General features: G+C 42.6%; 4 protein-coding genes across 4 annotated transcripts; 2 read left to right on the top strand and 2 right to left on the bottom strand.

The window, feature by feature from the left end:
* Positions 1-1,152: 1,152 nt before the first annotated feature.
* DSM5745_07756 (putative isochorismatase family hydrolase) lies at positions 1,153-1,743 on the top strand (the record flags this gene model as incomplete). The annotated part of the gene is made up of 1 exon (XM_026749772.1): positions 1,153-1,743. One exon carries the CDS (start codon positions 1,153-1,155, stop codon positions 1,741-1,743), a length of 591 nt encoding a protein of 196 aa, XP_026601804.1.
* A 2,403-nt stretch (positions 1,744-4,146) lies between these two features.
* Positions 4,147-5,166, top strand: DSM5745_07755 (uncharacterized protein; the record flags this gene model as incomplete). The annotated part of the gene is made up of 2 exons (XM_026749771.1): positions 4,147-4,640; positions 4,740-5,166. The coding sequence occupies 2 exons, from the start codon at positions 4,147-4,149 to the stop codon at positions 5,164-5,166; spliced, it is 921 nt and encodes a 306-aa protein (XP_026601803.1).
* Positions 5,167-5,738: 572 nt separating this feature from the next.
* DSM5745_07754 (uncharacterized protein) lies at positions 5,739-7,363 on the bottom strand (the record flags this gene model as incomplete). The annotated part of the gene is made up of 3 exons (XM_026749770.1): positions 5,739-6,083; positions 6,166-7,192; positions 7,263-7,363. The coding sequence occupies 3 exons, from the start codon at positions 7,361-7,363 to the stop codon at positions 5,739-5,741; spliced, it is 1,473 nt and encodes a 490-aa protein (XP_026601802.1).
* Positions 7,364-7,802: 439 nt separating this feature from the next.
* DSM5745_07753 (uncharacterized protein) lies at positions 7,803-9,255 on the bottom strand (the record flags this gene model as incomplete). The annotated part of the gene is made up of 3 exons (XM_026749769.1): positions 7,803-8,423; positions 8,474-9,056; positions 9,107-9,255. The coding sequence occupies 3 exons, from the start codon at positions 9,253-9,255 to the stop codon at positions 7,803-7,805; spliced, it is 1,353 nt and encodes a 450-aa protein (XP_026601801.1).
* Between the last annotated feature and the right edge of the window lie 5,980 nt (positions 9,256-15,235).

The raw sequence follows: 15,235 nt of genomic DNA, 5'->3' as shown, positions 1-15,235 counted from the left end.
GCGCCGGACTTGGAGACGCTCAGCCTGGCCGTGCGCCTATCAAGGCCCGCGGATGCAGCGCCAGCCCTGTGGACTGCCATATTTAGCAGAGATGCCGCACGCTAGGGCCTCAACGTGGCTTGGAGTTGTTTGCCAAGCGGACTAAGCGCAAGTTCCGGGACAGGAGAGACAGCCACTGACCCTCGGTCTCGGTCCCGCGTTCGCTCTCGTCGGTCTTGCCTTTGGGCTTCGTGGCTGAGGGCGCCTGCTAAACACGCCGCATGTCTTTGGCAATGACATCACGCTGTTTGTTCTTGAGTCAAGCCTTCTCGACATTGACTCCTGGCACCTGCAAGTCCGCGGACTTGTGCCATTTGTGGCCTGTCTTCCATTCCACGTTCAACCATGCCTTTGCCGCTTTGACACAAACGGCCGGGGCACTTGCCCACCACTCAGTTGGACCTCGACAGAAGTCGAGGGAATACTCAGGTACGCTACCTAGATAGAGCGTCCCATTCTCCTGGTTGGTTGGAGAGACCCTCTTTGGACAACCGGACAGACAATACTGGTGATGGTGACGATGGTATGGCGATGGATAGTTCCTGAGTTGTTTTTAAGGACCATGTTCTTTTCTGCATTCTACTCCTAGGGCTACTAAGACAAATGATACAATGATTCCCATACAGATACTGTCCACAGAGATACCTAGGATGTGGTCGGTAGGTACGAAGTTCCCAGCCACGAATGCCTGCAGCAAACCATCCGGAGTTGGTGAGAATTGCTGGTCTTTACCACGGGACCGTATGTATTTGGGGCCTGAATTTGGAAAGAGATGCTTCGCCGGCCATGTCCAGAGATGAGATCCCGTCTAGCCCTGAGTCTCTTTCAGTCCCGATGGCGAATCCGCCCGTAGCCCTAAAGCCGGAGAGTAACGTAAGTCAGACCTGTCCCAGCAACCACGGTACATAACCATGGCAGGGCAAGACCACTTTCTGGACAGGCCTCGGGATCCCACCGGCCTCCCACCACCCTTCGCCACGGGATTTGCAAGCAGTCGCCCCTTGCAGTACCTATATAAACCCTGCATCTCCCTGACGAACCCATCTGACCATCCTCACCCTCTCACCACCTCACCCAACCCGCACCTATCCCTCAACCAAACCAACCAGCAAAATGTCCACCCAATCCTTCCGCCAAATCATCGGCATCCCCCCCTCAACCGCCACAACCACAACCTCAACCCTCATCATCATCGACGCCCAGAACGAGTACGCGCATGGCCAGCTTAAAGTCCAAGATGTCGACAAGTCCCGCCGCGTCATCGCCTCCCTCCTAGCCAGGTACCGCTCTTCCGGCGACGGCAGCAATATCATCCACGTCCTGCACGAGACACCACCCGGCGCCCCGGTCTTCACGGCCGGCACAGACCTCGCAGATGAATTCAGCGAGTTAACTCCCATGGCAGGGGAGAAGGTCATCACCAAGAACTACCCATCCTCGTTCGCAAAGACAGAGTTGCATGAGTACCTGCAGAGTCTAGGCGATGTAGGGAGCAAGATCGTGCTTGCGGGGTACATGGCGCACGTGTGTGTTTCGACGACGGCCAGGGCGGGCGCGGAGCTGGGGTACGATGTCCTTGTTGTTCGGGATGCGGTGGGGGACCGGAGTATCCCTGGTGTTGGGGCGGGTGTGCTGGTTGATGTTGCGTTGGGCGAGGTGGCGGATGCGTTTGGGAGTGTGGTTGTCTCCGAGGAGATCCATTAGGGCGTAGCCTGCCTGTTTACCTAGGTACCTAGTATGGTGGTTTGGCGAAGACGGGGGGGATCCGTGCTTGACGTTTGTGTGTGCTGTTTTCTGGGCTTGGGGGTTCTTAACTTGATGCTCTTGGTGCTGTTGAGTGAACTTATGGGATGCTGTTGGGTCTTACCTGGTCACTTCGGGTATAGTAAACATACACTCGTAAATGCAGTTACTTAAACTGGTGTATTTCCTTGTTCATATATCCATCTGTTGGTAGTGCATCCATGGATTGATTGGTATTTCCTGCGGCCGATACCATACCCTATGGTATCCTTTGCATACGCCGATGTAGCCGATGGATTCAACTAGCATAGGGGAGGGAGAAAGGGGTTAGTTCTGCGTCTAGGGCTTCCATGGCGGGCATAGTAGGTAGTTAGGGAGGAAGGAAGAACTGCCCAGGGGGCTTACAGCTTACAGTATCCGCCGAGAACGAACGGGATGAGGAACCACGTTCGAGTGCGCAGAGTGAGGCTAGTATTTATAGACGACATCTAGCTTGCTCCACTCGGGCAGCAGTTGAAAGACCATGTTCGAGATTGACTGGAGGTAGGAATACAGCATGAAGCGTACTCGTATCCGAGCTCGTGCTCGTACCCTTTTAGGATATTGCAAGTATTAGATCCACTACGAGTAAATGGGAAGAAACTGCTGCGCCATCCCTGGATGCACGTTGACTGTTGAATACAAGTATAAGTACCGCAGTGCTCTAAAGATTCACTTATTCCTTCCATACTTCCATACTCCATCTACACCAGACAAAATGGCCGAAGGGTTCATCGACTTCCAGCTCTACAGATACACCCCCAACCAAGCCGCAGCAGGGCTATTCGTAGCTCTCTTCTTCCTGACAACGCTGTACCATGTTTACCAGATCTGGCGCCGACGAGCGTGGTACTTCATCGCCTTCGTCGTAGGCGGAGTCTGTATGCACCTCCACCAATTTGTCCATGTCCCGGCCAGACAAGCAAAAGCGACTGACCATCATTATTTCCATCCAGTCCAAATCATCGGCTACGTCTGCCGCATCATCGCACACAACGACAAAGAGTCCATCCCCATCTACAGCATCCAGACGATCCTGATCCTCCTCGCGCCCCCGCTCTACGCGGCGTCCATCTACATGGTCCTCGGCCGGCTGATTACATTCCTGCACGCGCACCAGCTCAGTCTTGTTCCCGTGCGCTGGATGACCAAGATCTTTGTCGCGGGGGATGTGATTGCGTTTGTGATGCAGGCTGCGGGTGAGTCTCCCCAGCCTTCTTCCAAGTGTCATGGTGCTACTGCTTGGGATGGTACTGACGAGTTCTGGCAATGACAGGCGGCGGCATCATGGCCTCGGGCACGATATCCAGCTACGAACTCGGCGAGAATATCACGATCGGCGGTCTCTCCGTGCAGCTGCTCTTCTTCAGCGTCTTCATGGTGACGTGTGGGTTATTCCACCGGCGGATCCGGCGACATCCAACGCAGGAAGTAGCAGCCCTCTCACTGCATCTGCGGCGGCAGAAGAGGCGAGGCTGGGAGACTGTCCTGGTGGGATTGTATGCGGCCAGCGTGCTGATCCTCGTGCGTTCGGTGTTCAGGTTGATTGAGTACGCGCAGGGCAATGACGGGTACCTGATTAGCCATGAGGTGTTTATGTATGTGTTTGACTCGGCACTGATGTTTCTGGCCATGGTGGTGATGAATGTCTGCCATCCGAGTGTGGTGTTGGAGAAGGGGAAGGATCGGGGGGAGGCGGAGATGGGCATGCTGGGGGAGGAGCTGGAGGCCTCTGATTGAGTGGATGTCTTGATCCAAATGGAAAGTCTGATTGGCTGGATGAAGCCTTTACTGTTCTCTTCTTCTCCACCGCAATCTCTCGTGCTCGTTCTCTCCTCGTGTTCGCTCCGTATTCGTACCTCTTCAGTCTTCACTGCCATTGCCTCTACGTATCGCTGTTTTGCTGAGTTTATGTTGGGATTTCGGGCCCGTTCCTCTCGCACTCTCCAATACATCCGTTTCTGTCGACGTCAGACCCACGCCTCCCTGGTGGTACTTGTGGCCAATCCGACCATGGCCACTCGGAGATCGCACAAGAAATCCCGCAATGGGTGTGACCAGTGCAAGCGCCGGCGCATCAAGGTCCTTATATCCAAATGTTCTGTTATATGACGCTCAAGGAGTATAGTGCGACGAAGCCCGCCCCTGCCGCAACTGCACCCGGCGCAGCATGGCCTGCTCCTTCGACAACCGCAGCGCCACCCCCGACATCCCCCCATCGAACGACATGGGCGTCCTCCTCCCTGACATACGAGGCCCAGCGTCAGCATCCAGCAACTCGACCGACCCCTTCCACCTCCTCGCCGCCAGATTATCCACGGGGACATGGTTCCCCCACGAATGGACAGGACAAGACGCCGAGCTCATGCACCACTACACGCTGCACACATCGAAAGCATTCGCGCACCGGCCATCAATGCAGGAAACGTGGCAGGTGTCCGTCCCCGAAATCGCGTACGGCCACGAGTTCCTCATGCACGGGCTGCTGGGTCTCGCCGCGTCGCATCTCGCCTTCCTCAGGCCGGAGCGGTACAGCCACTACCTCGCGCTCGCGGGGTTCCATATGTCGCTGGGGCTACGGACATACCGCCGGCTGATCCTCGCGCCGTCGAGGGACAACTGCCACGCGCTGTTTTGCTTCTCGGGGCTGGTCATGGTGTACATCTACGCGTCGCCGAGGGAGCACACGGCCGTGGACACCGGGCTATCGTCGATCCTGGAGCTGTTGGTGCTGTGCCGCGGGACCCTGGTGCTGCACCCGTACTTCGACCGCATCCGGCAGAGCTCGCTGGCGCATCTGTTTCAGCCGGAGTTCATGGGTGATGAGGCTGCTGCGTCGTGAGTCCCCTTGCCTTGCCATATCTTCCCCTGCCTGGCTGCAGCTGCATCCCATGGATCTAACATCTAGACTCGTCCAGAGACACCCCCTCCACCCCCGCGCTCTTCAAAAACCTCAGCCCCCACCTAGACGCCCTGCATAAACTCATCGCAACAACCCCCTCCATCCCGCCAACATCGCAGCCAACCTTCCTCCAAGCCCTAAGCCGCCTAAAGGCCACGTCCGCGTGCATCGAGGCCTGCAACGCCCGACAACCCCTCGAAGTCGGCATGCTCTACATGTGGCCGCTCTCACTGGAAGAGGAGTTCTTTGCGTTCCTGCAGCAGCGCCACCCCGTCGCTCTGGTATTCCTGGCGTTCTACTGCGCGCAGCTGCATGCGTTTCGGCAGTACTGGTTTGTCGGCGGGCAGGGGGGTGCTTGGTTGGAGTGTGTGGAGGAGGCGTTGGATGGCGGGTATGGGGAGTTCCTTGCTTGGCCGAGGGGGATTCTGAGTGGGGATGTGTGATTAGGGAAGAAATTGGACATATTCTGTCTGCTGTTGCATGGATTGGGGATATAGTAGGCCGCCCAGGCCCCTCCCGCTGAACTCGATGGATCTCGAGATTAGCCCTCATCCGGATTATCCGATCAGACCACGACTGAACTGGATTGCACTAGATGAAAGACAGGGATGCGGCCGAACGCTCTACTGGTCACAACCTTGGCCTTATACCACTGGTGCAACGTCGAACAGGTCTCTGCCACGCAAGACCACACGCGCAAAGTGGACACGGTCAGACAGGTGACTTGGGTATGGGCCCAGGTGACTGTTCAACGCCTTGGGGATAGCGGAGCATAGGCCACTGTATAGAGCTAGGTATCATGCTACCTTGGTAGGTGGGTATAGTATGCTTATGCCTATATAGTACGTATGCTGCGCCTGTACCTTCCCATCTACATCTACTTCATTTCATGGACACGAGAATCGCACACTATCTAGCTCAAGGTACTGTGGTACCCAACATAGACATCAAGACACGATCCATGGCCGGCATACAGCTACCTCTTCCTCACGAGTAGTGTACGCTCACGATCCTCTCAAGCAACAGCATAAAAGCTCCTCCCCCGAACCCTCCCCCCAAAGGCATAAAACACCCACGGCAGAGGCGCAAACGCCGCGGCCACGAAACCCAGTAGGCTCGACGCCCACGCGAAGCCAAGGTTATTGTACACTGCGGCCAAGAAAGGGACGCCCTTGTTAGTTCGCGGATTTGGCCAATGGACGGGGACGTGGTCCATGTCTAGGGAGGCGAGGTACATACACGCGATCGTAAACAGCGGGAACGAGCCGCCGACGAGATACCGGAGGAGGCCGTTTGCGGCGAGCGCCGAGGCGCCATGGGAGGCGCCGTAGACGCTTGCTAGGTAGAGGGCTGTTGAGACCTGCGCGTTGCATACGTCCCCGTTTGTTAGACACATAGGCAGCAAGAGCCCAGGCGGGGAGGGAAAGGGGTGCGGAGCGTACGAAGACCATGATATTCGCGCACCCGAAGAGTCCCAGTGCGATGGCCCCACCGATCCAATGGATGCGCGGTTCTGTCGTCGTCCATGCAAACGTGAATAGCGATGCCGCCATGAGCGGGCCGCCGAGCATCGCGGGGTAGAGGGTAGTCTCTGGTGGTCGGGGTTCTGCGTCTGTATTCGCGGCTGTGGGCCTGCGTGATGAATAAATGACGTTGAGGAGTAGGATGCCCGCGCCGGCGAGGCAGCCTATCGCCAGGGCGATGAAGACGAGCCCGCACTGCCCGGGCGAGAAGTCGTAGACTGTGCTGTAGACCAGGGGCACACAGGCTAGAAAGCAGAAGAGGACGGAGAAGTTCAGGCTTGAGTATAGCGAGCAGAGGAGGACGGTGGGTTCGGTGAGGAGCATGTACAGCGGACGAGTTAGGGTTGAGGTCAGCATTACCTTGATCCCGGGTATTCCAGATGGTATAGGGTTAGGCGGGACAGGGAGACCTATGTTAGCTGCGCGCCTGCGGACAATGGGCTTTTCGTATGTCTCCTTCGCTCCGAAACTAAACGCCCACAGGCCAGCACCGAGGAAGAGCGTCGTCCACTGCGACCATCGCCAGTCTTTATACTCGGCGATCCAGCCGCCAACGAGAGACCCAATGGCCGGGCCCAGAAAGGCGGTCGTCATGAGGATGACAACAGCGCAGTGCGCAGCGGGCCCAGTCCAGATATCCATAATTGTTCCGGCGCCCACGGCGAGAGGCGCAGAGATGAAGAGGCCCGCGAACAGGCGGCATATTAACAAGGCGGCTATGTTCGTGCTGAAGCCAGCGCCGAGAATAAACAAAAGCGAGAGCGGCGTCATCAGGAGGTAGATTAGGCGTCGCCCGTATGTCTCGCTCAGTGGGGCGGCGATCATGGGGCCGAACGCAAGGCCGTAGACGTAGGTTGTGAAGGGGAGGAGGGAGGTTGTGGTGCTCGTGTGGAAGGTTTCCTGGGTGTGGGTGTGGGAAGGGGAGTAGATTGCGAGGGCAAAGGAGCTGTTGTATCGGTTAGTGAGATACCGCCCTGTCTGGGCTGAGTACTTGCATGAGAAGGCAGAGAGAAGACGGGACGGCGGTGTTGTAGAGCTTCTTGGGCAGGGTCCAGTTCCTGGCGTTTGCTGGGTCGGTGTCCCAGCTGGGGAGGGCGGGCTCCTTGTTGGTTTCCATTGAGCTATACAACTATTGCATGCCCTCACTGAGGCGGGCAACATCGATTTATGTGATTTCAGCCCGGAGACTTCGGCGACATTGCTGGGCGTCTAGAGCTCGGTCTCCACTCTTTCGGCGACCACCTGTACCTAAGCCATTTAGTGGAGGTCCAAGCGAGGTACGGTTATCATTCTAACTTACTCCGTCAAGTCCAGACACCATTCATCCAACTACATTCCTGAAGCGGCAGGTAGGGCCTACGCTGGCCCTTCCAAGGCCGCCGGGCTGTTCAAGTAATCGAATGAGACGCTAGAGGCTTGGTCAGGGAGGCGCTCCATGACCTGGAGACGGGTGTAGCGAGTCGGGATTCCGGTGGGATACCGATATGGGATCCCACACCCAATCTACATTCCGAAGGACGGCGCAGTAGACAGTTAGAAAGTCTATACACGAATCTTCAACGACCCGTAACAGCCGAAATCCAATTCCTCTCGTCTCTCCCATCAACCGTCCTTCCAAGCTCACTAGCAGGCCGAGTCTCCAGGTTCAAATTCCGAACCCTCAGCAGCCTCGACAATTCCTCGTTCGACGCAGCTTCCCACAGGTACCCGCTATCCGGTGGGGGAAATCTCAAGTCAGATAGGTGTAATAGCCGGACATGGTCACCATCCTCCAGGTGTTGCGGGAGTATCCCGTTCGAGACCGTGCTACACAAGCAAGAAACCCGATACAGCGCCAGCCCTAGTCTCTTGATCTCCTCAACCCCAACCCAGATGCAGGTGATGTTCTCGACGCCCCAGTATCGCTCCAGCATACGCGGGTAGTAGAATATGTTGTTTTCAAGACATGCGGAGATGAGGACGGAGAGGATATCGCGGTCTCTGGGCCGGATGTGGAACGTTAAACTCAATTCGAAGGAGGGATTGTTTGTCCCGGGAGAAAGCAGCGAGAATATGAGGTAGATGAGAATGCCCTGGTATGTCGCTATTGGCCACTGGGATGTTGGGTTGTCGTTCTCCTGCTCGCGTTCTTCTTGGCCGGGCTGGTCTTGCAATGCGCATGTCCTGGCCCAGGTGCTCTGAATTGAGTTGGTTAGTTTCAGTCGGCTGACGGTGTAGTACCACATACCCTGTGCTCCCAGATGGATTCTCCCAGTTTACTATGGAGCTCAATTGCGGCTTCTTTTGCCTTCGGTGTCCCGCTAACCCATAGCCCGATCATCATCACAGCTTGGACCAGAAGCGGTGGTTCGTGCGCAATATCAAATGTGCCTCGGTGCAGAATGGGCCAGTGGCGATGGAAACGTGTGAAGTAGAGGTGCACCCAGCGCTGAAACTTGTTCTGTTCTGTAGAGTCTGAGGTCACTGGGGCATGGTCGAAATTATGACTATCGTCTTCCAATTGTCTCGCTTCCCAAACTGCTTTAGCCTGCGGTCCTTGTGGCTCATCATTCTGCACCTCCGATGTCTCAGCATCTACCTCAGCATCAGTGTCGATATCAGCGTCGGCATCAGGCTCATGCTCAAGGACATGATCCGGATGATCAAAGACACATTGACTCCCTCTCAGTTGACATCGAGTGCACGGATGTCCGCCCCGACAACGTACTTTTGCGCCTCGACACGCTTCGCAAGCTTGCAATGCACGAGCTGACTCTAGCTGAGACTGGGAATCCGCATGATCGCGCCGGACATGGCGTCTAAGAGTGTCCCTGCGTTTGAGCGTTAGAAAGTTCCATTGTGGTGGTTAAGGGCGCATTACCTTCGTGCGAATGTCCGGCTGCAGAACGGGCATGTGGAGGCGAGACGGCCATCATGTTGGGCTTCGTGACGGCGGAGGTGCTCTTTGCGCTGGTAGCTTGAGTTGCAGCCGGGGTAATGACATTCGAAGCGGTTGGAAGCTTTCAGCATTGTGAGAACTCCTGATTTCTTGTTATATTCGCCAATTTGCCTAGACTAAGTTGAGTCTGAAATTCATCCCACCGGATCCGAAGTCGGGATCCCACCGCGGTATCCCACCAACCACCGCCGAACATTACAAAGCCGGCACTCGCCACTCGGCGTTTAAGCAAGGGTGAGCGGACCAAATAGAGGAAATCATGTATTTGATGAACGAGCGTCGCAACTAGCAGAGTCACGCAGTAAGTGTAAAATCAACAAGCTGCTGGTTGGTTGTCGGACGCCCGGAGGGCCGGCGCCCGGGACGCGCCTATCCCGATTAGGACTAGCGCAGCACGTGACGGTTAAGGTTTTCTTATGACTTACCGCTTGCTATATATAAATAATTTAAAGGTTTACTATAAGTAATGCTATTAACTAGTTATTAGGTTATAAGCCCTTAAACTTTTTTAACTACTTTAAAATATTATTTAAAACTTTTTTAAGCGCCTTTATAAGCTTTAAAGCTTGTAATAAGTACTATTATATACTTTTTTTACCTTTTTAAAACGCGATTTTTAACACCTACCATTTATAAATTAATAAAACTATAATTTTTTAATTAATTAAAACTTAATATTTAATATAGCTAAGTTTTAATAAGCTATTCCCACTGTAAGAATACCTAATTTTACTATAAAAATATTTTAGCAAGTAACTTAGTTAATAAATCCCCCTAATTTCTTACTTAAATAGGCATACTATAAGCACTGCCTGCTTAGGGCCATAGTTCCTATTATTATATACTTACTTAGGATTAAACTTTTAGGCTAAACTAACTATAATAAGTAATTTAATTAAGTAAAAAAGTATTTACAAGCCCTACGCCTTTCTTAATTAATTAATTTCTTGCTTACCAGGCCTCCTAAAAATAAACTATACTAAAAATAATAAAAAAATTACTTAATACTTATTATTAATTAGCTCCTGGGCTAAGTTAGCTATAAGATTTATATTAAAATTATAAAATCCCTATATTTAATAAAGTATACTAATAAAATATTTAATATAATTTACTAGATTATTATTAAATAAGGTGTACCCTAAATTACTAAGGTAGTATTTAGTATTATTAACATACACAAGAACTAGTTTTTTACTATTTTTAAGTTTATTATAGTGTTTATAACCACGTGAGATATTACTAAAAACCTATATATTATTATTAAATTTAATATTACTATATTATTAGTTTTTTAAGAAATCCATAGTAACCTTAAAACATGGGCTATATTTTAATAATTATTTTTAATTAATAAAATTTTAAAAAACTATAGCAAGAATAACCTAAAATAATTATATAAGAATATTATAACTAAAGCTAAAATAATTATCCTACTTGCCACCGCGGCCCTGCTCTTAGGAAAGTAAAAAAAATAGGTTTATTATAAAAAACCCTATACTAAAGCACTTACTAACCCTTTAAATAATATAAATAAAAAAAATGGGCTAATTAAATAAAGCAAGGGGATAATAAGGTTTATTTTTATAAATACTATAAATATAGCGGCCACTTTTAAAAAAATTATTACTATTTAAACCCTTAACTCCAACCTAATAGCTAGATTAATGTAAGGGCGCCCTAGCACCCAGATGTTCTTTACTAATAATGATAAAGCTTGGCAAAGTATCTTCAACCAATAAGAATAAAGTATTCAAAACCTTAATAAATTTAACTAAAAGGATTACTTAAAGAATTAAATATACCATGGCCTTTAGCCTTTTTATATAGGCCTTGCCTAAAGGCCTAAGGCCTTTAAATAATTTTTTAAGCTATTTTTATTTAAAAAATAGGTAGTATTTAAATATTTTTATATTTACGCCCCTTATAACTATTTTTTAGTTATTAAAATAATTTAGTGCAAGGCATGCCTTTATTTTATTACTTAAATAGTGCCTAAAACCTAAAATCCCCAAGCTAAGGTCCCTAGTTAAAGCTAACACTATATTAAACTTAATATTATATTAAATTTAACGCTATATTAAGTCTTATATAGTAATTTATAATAATAAGGTTTACTAAGCTAAATAAGTGCCTAAAACATCCTGCATAAGTAATATTAATACTTTATAATAATATAACCTAGGTGCTTTAGGTATTACTTAATAACATAACCTAAATTAATATTAGCCCTAATAATTTCTTTTTTTTTAAAAAAATAAATTATTTATAATTTAGCGCTAGCTATTTTAAAAAAATAATAGGTAAGTAATTTATAATACTAACTTATTATTATATTATAATATAATAGCGTTTTTTATTATTACTATTTTTATTATTTATTATTTTTAGTTTAAAATATTAAATAATATTTAATACTTTATTTAAAATATCTTACTACTTGTTTACTTTTAAAAAGGCGCCTAATTATAAAAATAGCTTTTTTATTAGTTTAACCTAAGTCTAGTTTTTTTAAAACTTTAAACCTTAAATTACTTTTATATAACTAAATTATATAACTTTATTTTAGCTTTTATTTTACCCCTTTATCTTATTTTTTATTTTAATTATACTTAAATAAAATTATTTTTTTTTTAGTGCAGCGCTGCGCTTTATTAATATTAAAAAAGTATAATTAATAACTTTTTTTATTAAAAACTAAAAAAATAAGGTTTAAATAAAATCTTAAAAGCCCCTTATTTTTAAAAATTATTTTTTTTTAATTACTTGCCTAATTACTCCCCTAGTAGTAAGTCCCCTAAATAATTTTAAATAAAGCTTTTAAGGCTTTTTTTTAAGTAATAATAAATAGCTAACTATAAATAATACCCTTTTATTTTATTAATTTTAAAAATAATTTTTTTTTTAGCTTGTATTTATATGCAGGGCTTTACTTTAATAATAAGTATTTTTTTATTTATAATAGCTTATTTAAAGGTATTTTAGTAATAATATATTAATATTAAAGTATATTAACTTAAAACTTATTAAAACTAATAACTTATTTTATTATTATTTTTTATTTTTTATTAGGCTATTATTAATTAACTTATAAATAATATATATAATTATTATAGGCTTTTTAAGCCTAATAATATATTTTTTAATTTTTTTTTTACTTATTAAGCATTTTAAATAAAAACATCTTAAATAATAATAATAATAATACTAATAATAATACTAGTATTATTATACCCTTTATAATTACCCCCTTTAATTTTATTTTTTTTACTTTAACTTTTTTTACTTTTATTACAGCCGGCCCTGCCCTTTTAAAAAAAGTAAGTTTTTTTTATTTTTTTTTAAATAGCTTTTAGTATAAATAGCTAATAGCTTTTAAATATGCCTTAAATATACTAAAATAATTTTTTATAATAATAAAAAAATAAAAAATATAAATAATTAGTAAATTTTTACTACTAGTAATAAACTAGTAGTATTTTTTAAGGGGAACCTTTATAAGCCTTATTATAATTATATTTTTTAGGATTTAGGGTTAGCATGTGTTTAATATTATAATAATAATAATAAATATAAGCTTATTTTAGTTTATATATATAATAATATTAATATTTTATAATACTTACCCGCTAATAAAAGCTTAAAAAAATATATAAGTATATAAAAAATATTTAATAAGCGCGTGAAAAATATTATTAAGGCTTTTAATAAGGTGCTAGTTAAAATTAGGTTTATAAATAACCTATATTATATTATTTTTATACTTATTAATAAACTTTACTTATCCGCCGGCAAGACTTTGGCCGCTTTTAATAAAAGGTATTAAAAAATATATAATAAAAATATATTTAATATAACTAATTTTAGTATTATAGTAATTTTAAATTTTACTTTTTAAAAGCCTTATATTTTTATTTATGCCCCTTTTTAAGGTTTTATATTTATTTATATTTTTAGCACGTAGCTAGCTATTTAAGTTAGTAGCCTAGTATTACTTTAATATTTTATTTATTTTTTATTTTTTAAAAAAAAATTCTTTTTTCTTTTTAATATACTTTTATAAATATAACTTATAAATTTTAGCAGTCCGGAGCTATTTAGGTTATAGTTTATTAAACCTTAAAACTATATAAAATAAAAAAAAAAGGTAATTATTTTTATTTAGGTTTTTAATATATAAGTTTAATATTATTTTTAGGGCTATAAGTAGTCTAAATTTTATTAAAAGGCATTTTATTTATAATAGTAGTTTATTAAACCTTTAAACCTTTTAAAATATAAAAAAAAAATAACCACTTTGCTAGTCCTTTAGCTTTAGTAATATAAAAACCTAGTAGGTAAAAAATTATTATTACTTTTTTTTAAATTAGGGGTGTTCCAGCGCTATTTTAGCTAGTTTATAATAATTTTTTAAAGCTTTTTATATATGCTTAAAATTTTTAAGTAGCTTTTATAAGTTTTTATAGCTAGGCTAGCCTTTTTATTTAATTAAAAACTAGTTTAATTTATAAGCATGTTATTTAGTAAAAATAGCTTTAACTTTTTATTTTTACTTTTTATTAATAAGTTTTATATTAGGTATTTTTTTATCCCCCTTAAATTTAGGTTGCTTGTTATAAGGCCTTAGTAAAAATATATAAAATACTAAATAAATTTTTAATTAAGTATAATAACTAGTAAGCCGGAGCTAATACACCTACTTTTTAATAAGTTTAATAATTTTAAAAAGGCTATTAAACTTTTAATTAAGTTTTTTACTTAGCTAGATTATTTTAATATTATATAATAATAATAAAATATTATTCCTAACCTTAAATTTAATAGGGGTATACTTTTTATTATAATAAAGGGCTTGCTTTTTTTAGGCCTTATTTATATAGTTTTATAATTTATTTTATAACTTTTATAATTAATAAAGTTTATTTTTTAATAAAAAATATAATATTTTTTTTTTATAATTTTTTAGTAAAAAAATAATAGGTTTTTAGTTATGCAAGGCTATTTAAAATGCATACCTAGTTATATTATACTTTAAATTATTATAAGTAAATAATATAGCTAGTAAAAATATAACCTAGTTATTTTATTAAAAGTTATAATAAATATATAAGTATATTTTAAGTATTTAATTTTATTATTTAATTTAATTATTTAACTATAAATAGTACGCAGTGCTAAGGCATTTTTTAATTTATAGTATTTAATAAAATAATTACTAATAATTTAAGGTAAATAATAAGCCTTAGTTAGTAACTAGGCTCCTGGGCGCCCTTGTATTATATATTATTTTTTTAATAAACTTATTAATTAGCTTTTTAGTGTTAACTTTTTAAGTGGTAGGGATATATTTTACTTTCTTACTAAAATAATTTATTATTACTAATATTATATTATACACGCGGCCTTTATACTTTAATAAAGGTAGGCTAATAATAAAGTTTATAAAAAGATTTTTTTATAGTATATTTAAAACTAGTAAAAAGGTAAGCCAGCCTTAGGCTAGTTATTATAAAGTTTTAAACCTTTAATATAAAAAATACCCTTTAATATACTTTTATACTTTTTTATTAAGATTTTTTTACTAAAACTTGTGCTTAAGCAGCTTAATAATATATTTATAACTAAAGTAGCTTATATAAAAATTATTATAGTATATTTTTATAATTTTATGCTATAATATAAACACGGGAGGGATATAAATAGCCTTTTAATAAAAAAAAAATTATTTTTTATATACTAGTGCTTTAAATAAGAGCCCTGCCTTATTTTAACTAAAATTATTTTTTTTAATTATTACTAAATATAGCCGGCGTGAGTATTTTTATATTAGGCTTTAAGTAGCCTTTATTAAAGGGGTTTTATAGTTAGTTTAGTAGGTTCTTTTTTACAGGCTGCCTTTATAACTTATAACTTAAAATATATTAGCCCTAGGAGCTAATACTTTTTTTAATTTTTTTTTAAAAAAATAGCTAGGCCCTCCGGCGCCTGTTTAGTATTAATTTAGTTAAAAAATAACTTTAACTTTTTTTATAAAGTTAAAAGTAAACTAAC

The sequence above is a fragment of the Aspergillus mulundensis genome (genome assembly GCF_003369625.1).
Source record: "Aspergillus mulundensis strain DSM 5745 chromosome Unknown scaffold_8, whole genome shotgun sequence".
In the NCBI taxonomy this organism is placed as follows: Eukaryota; Fungi; Ascomycota; class Eurotiomycetes; order Eurotiales; family Aspergillaceae; genus Aspergillus; species Aspergillus mulundensis.
Note: the sequence above shows the minus strand (reverse complement) of the source record. Positions and strands in the feature narration are given on the sequence as shown.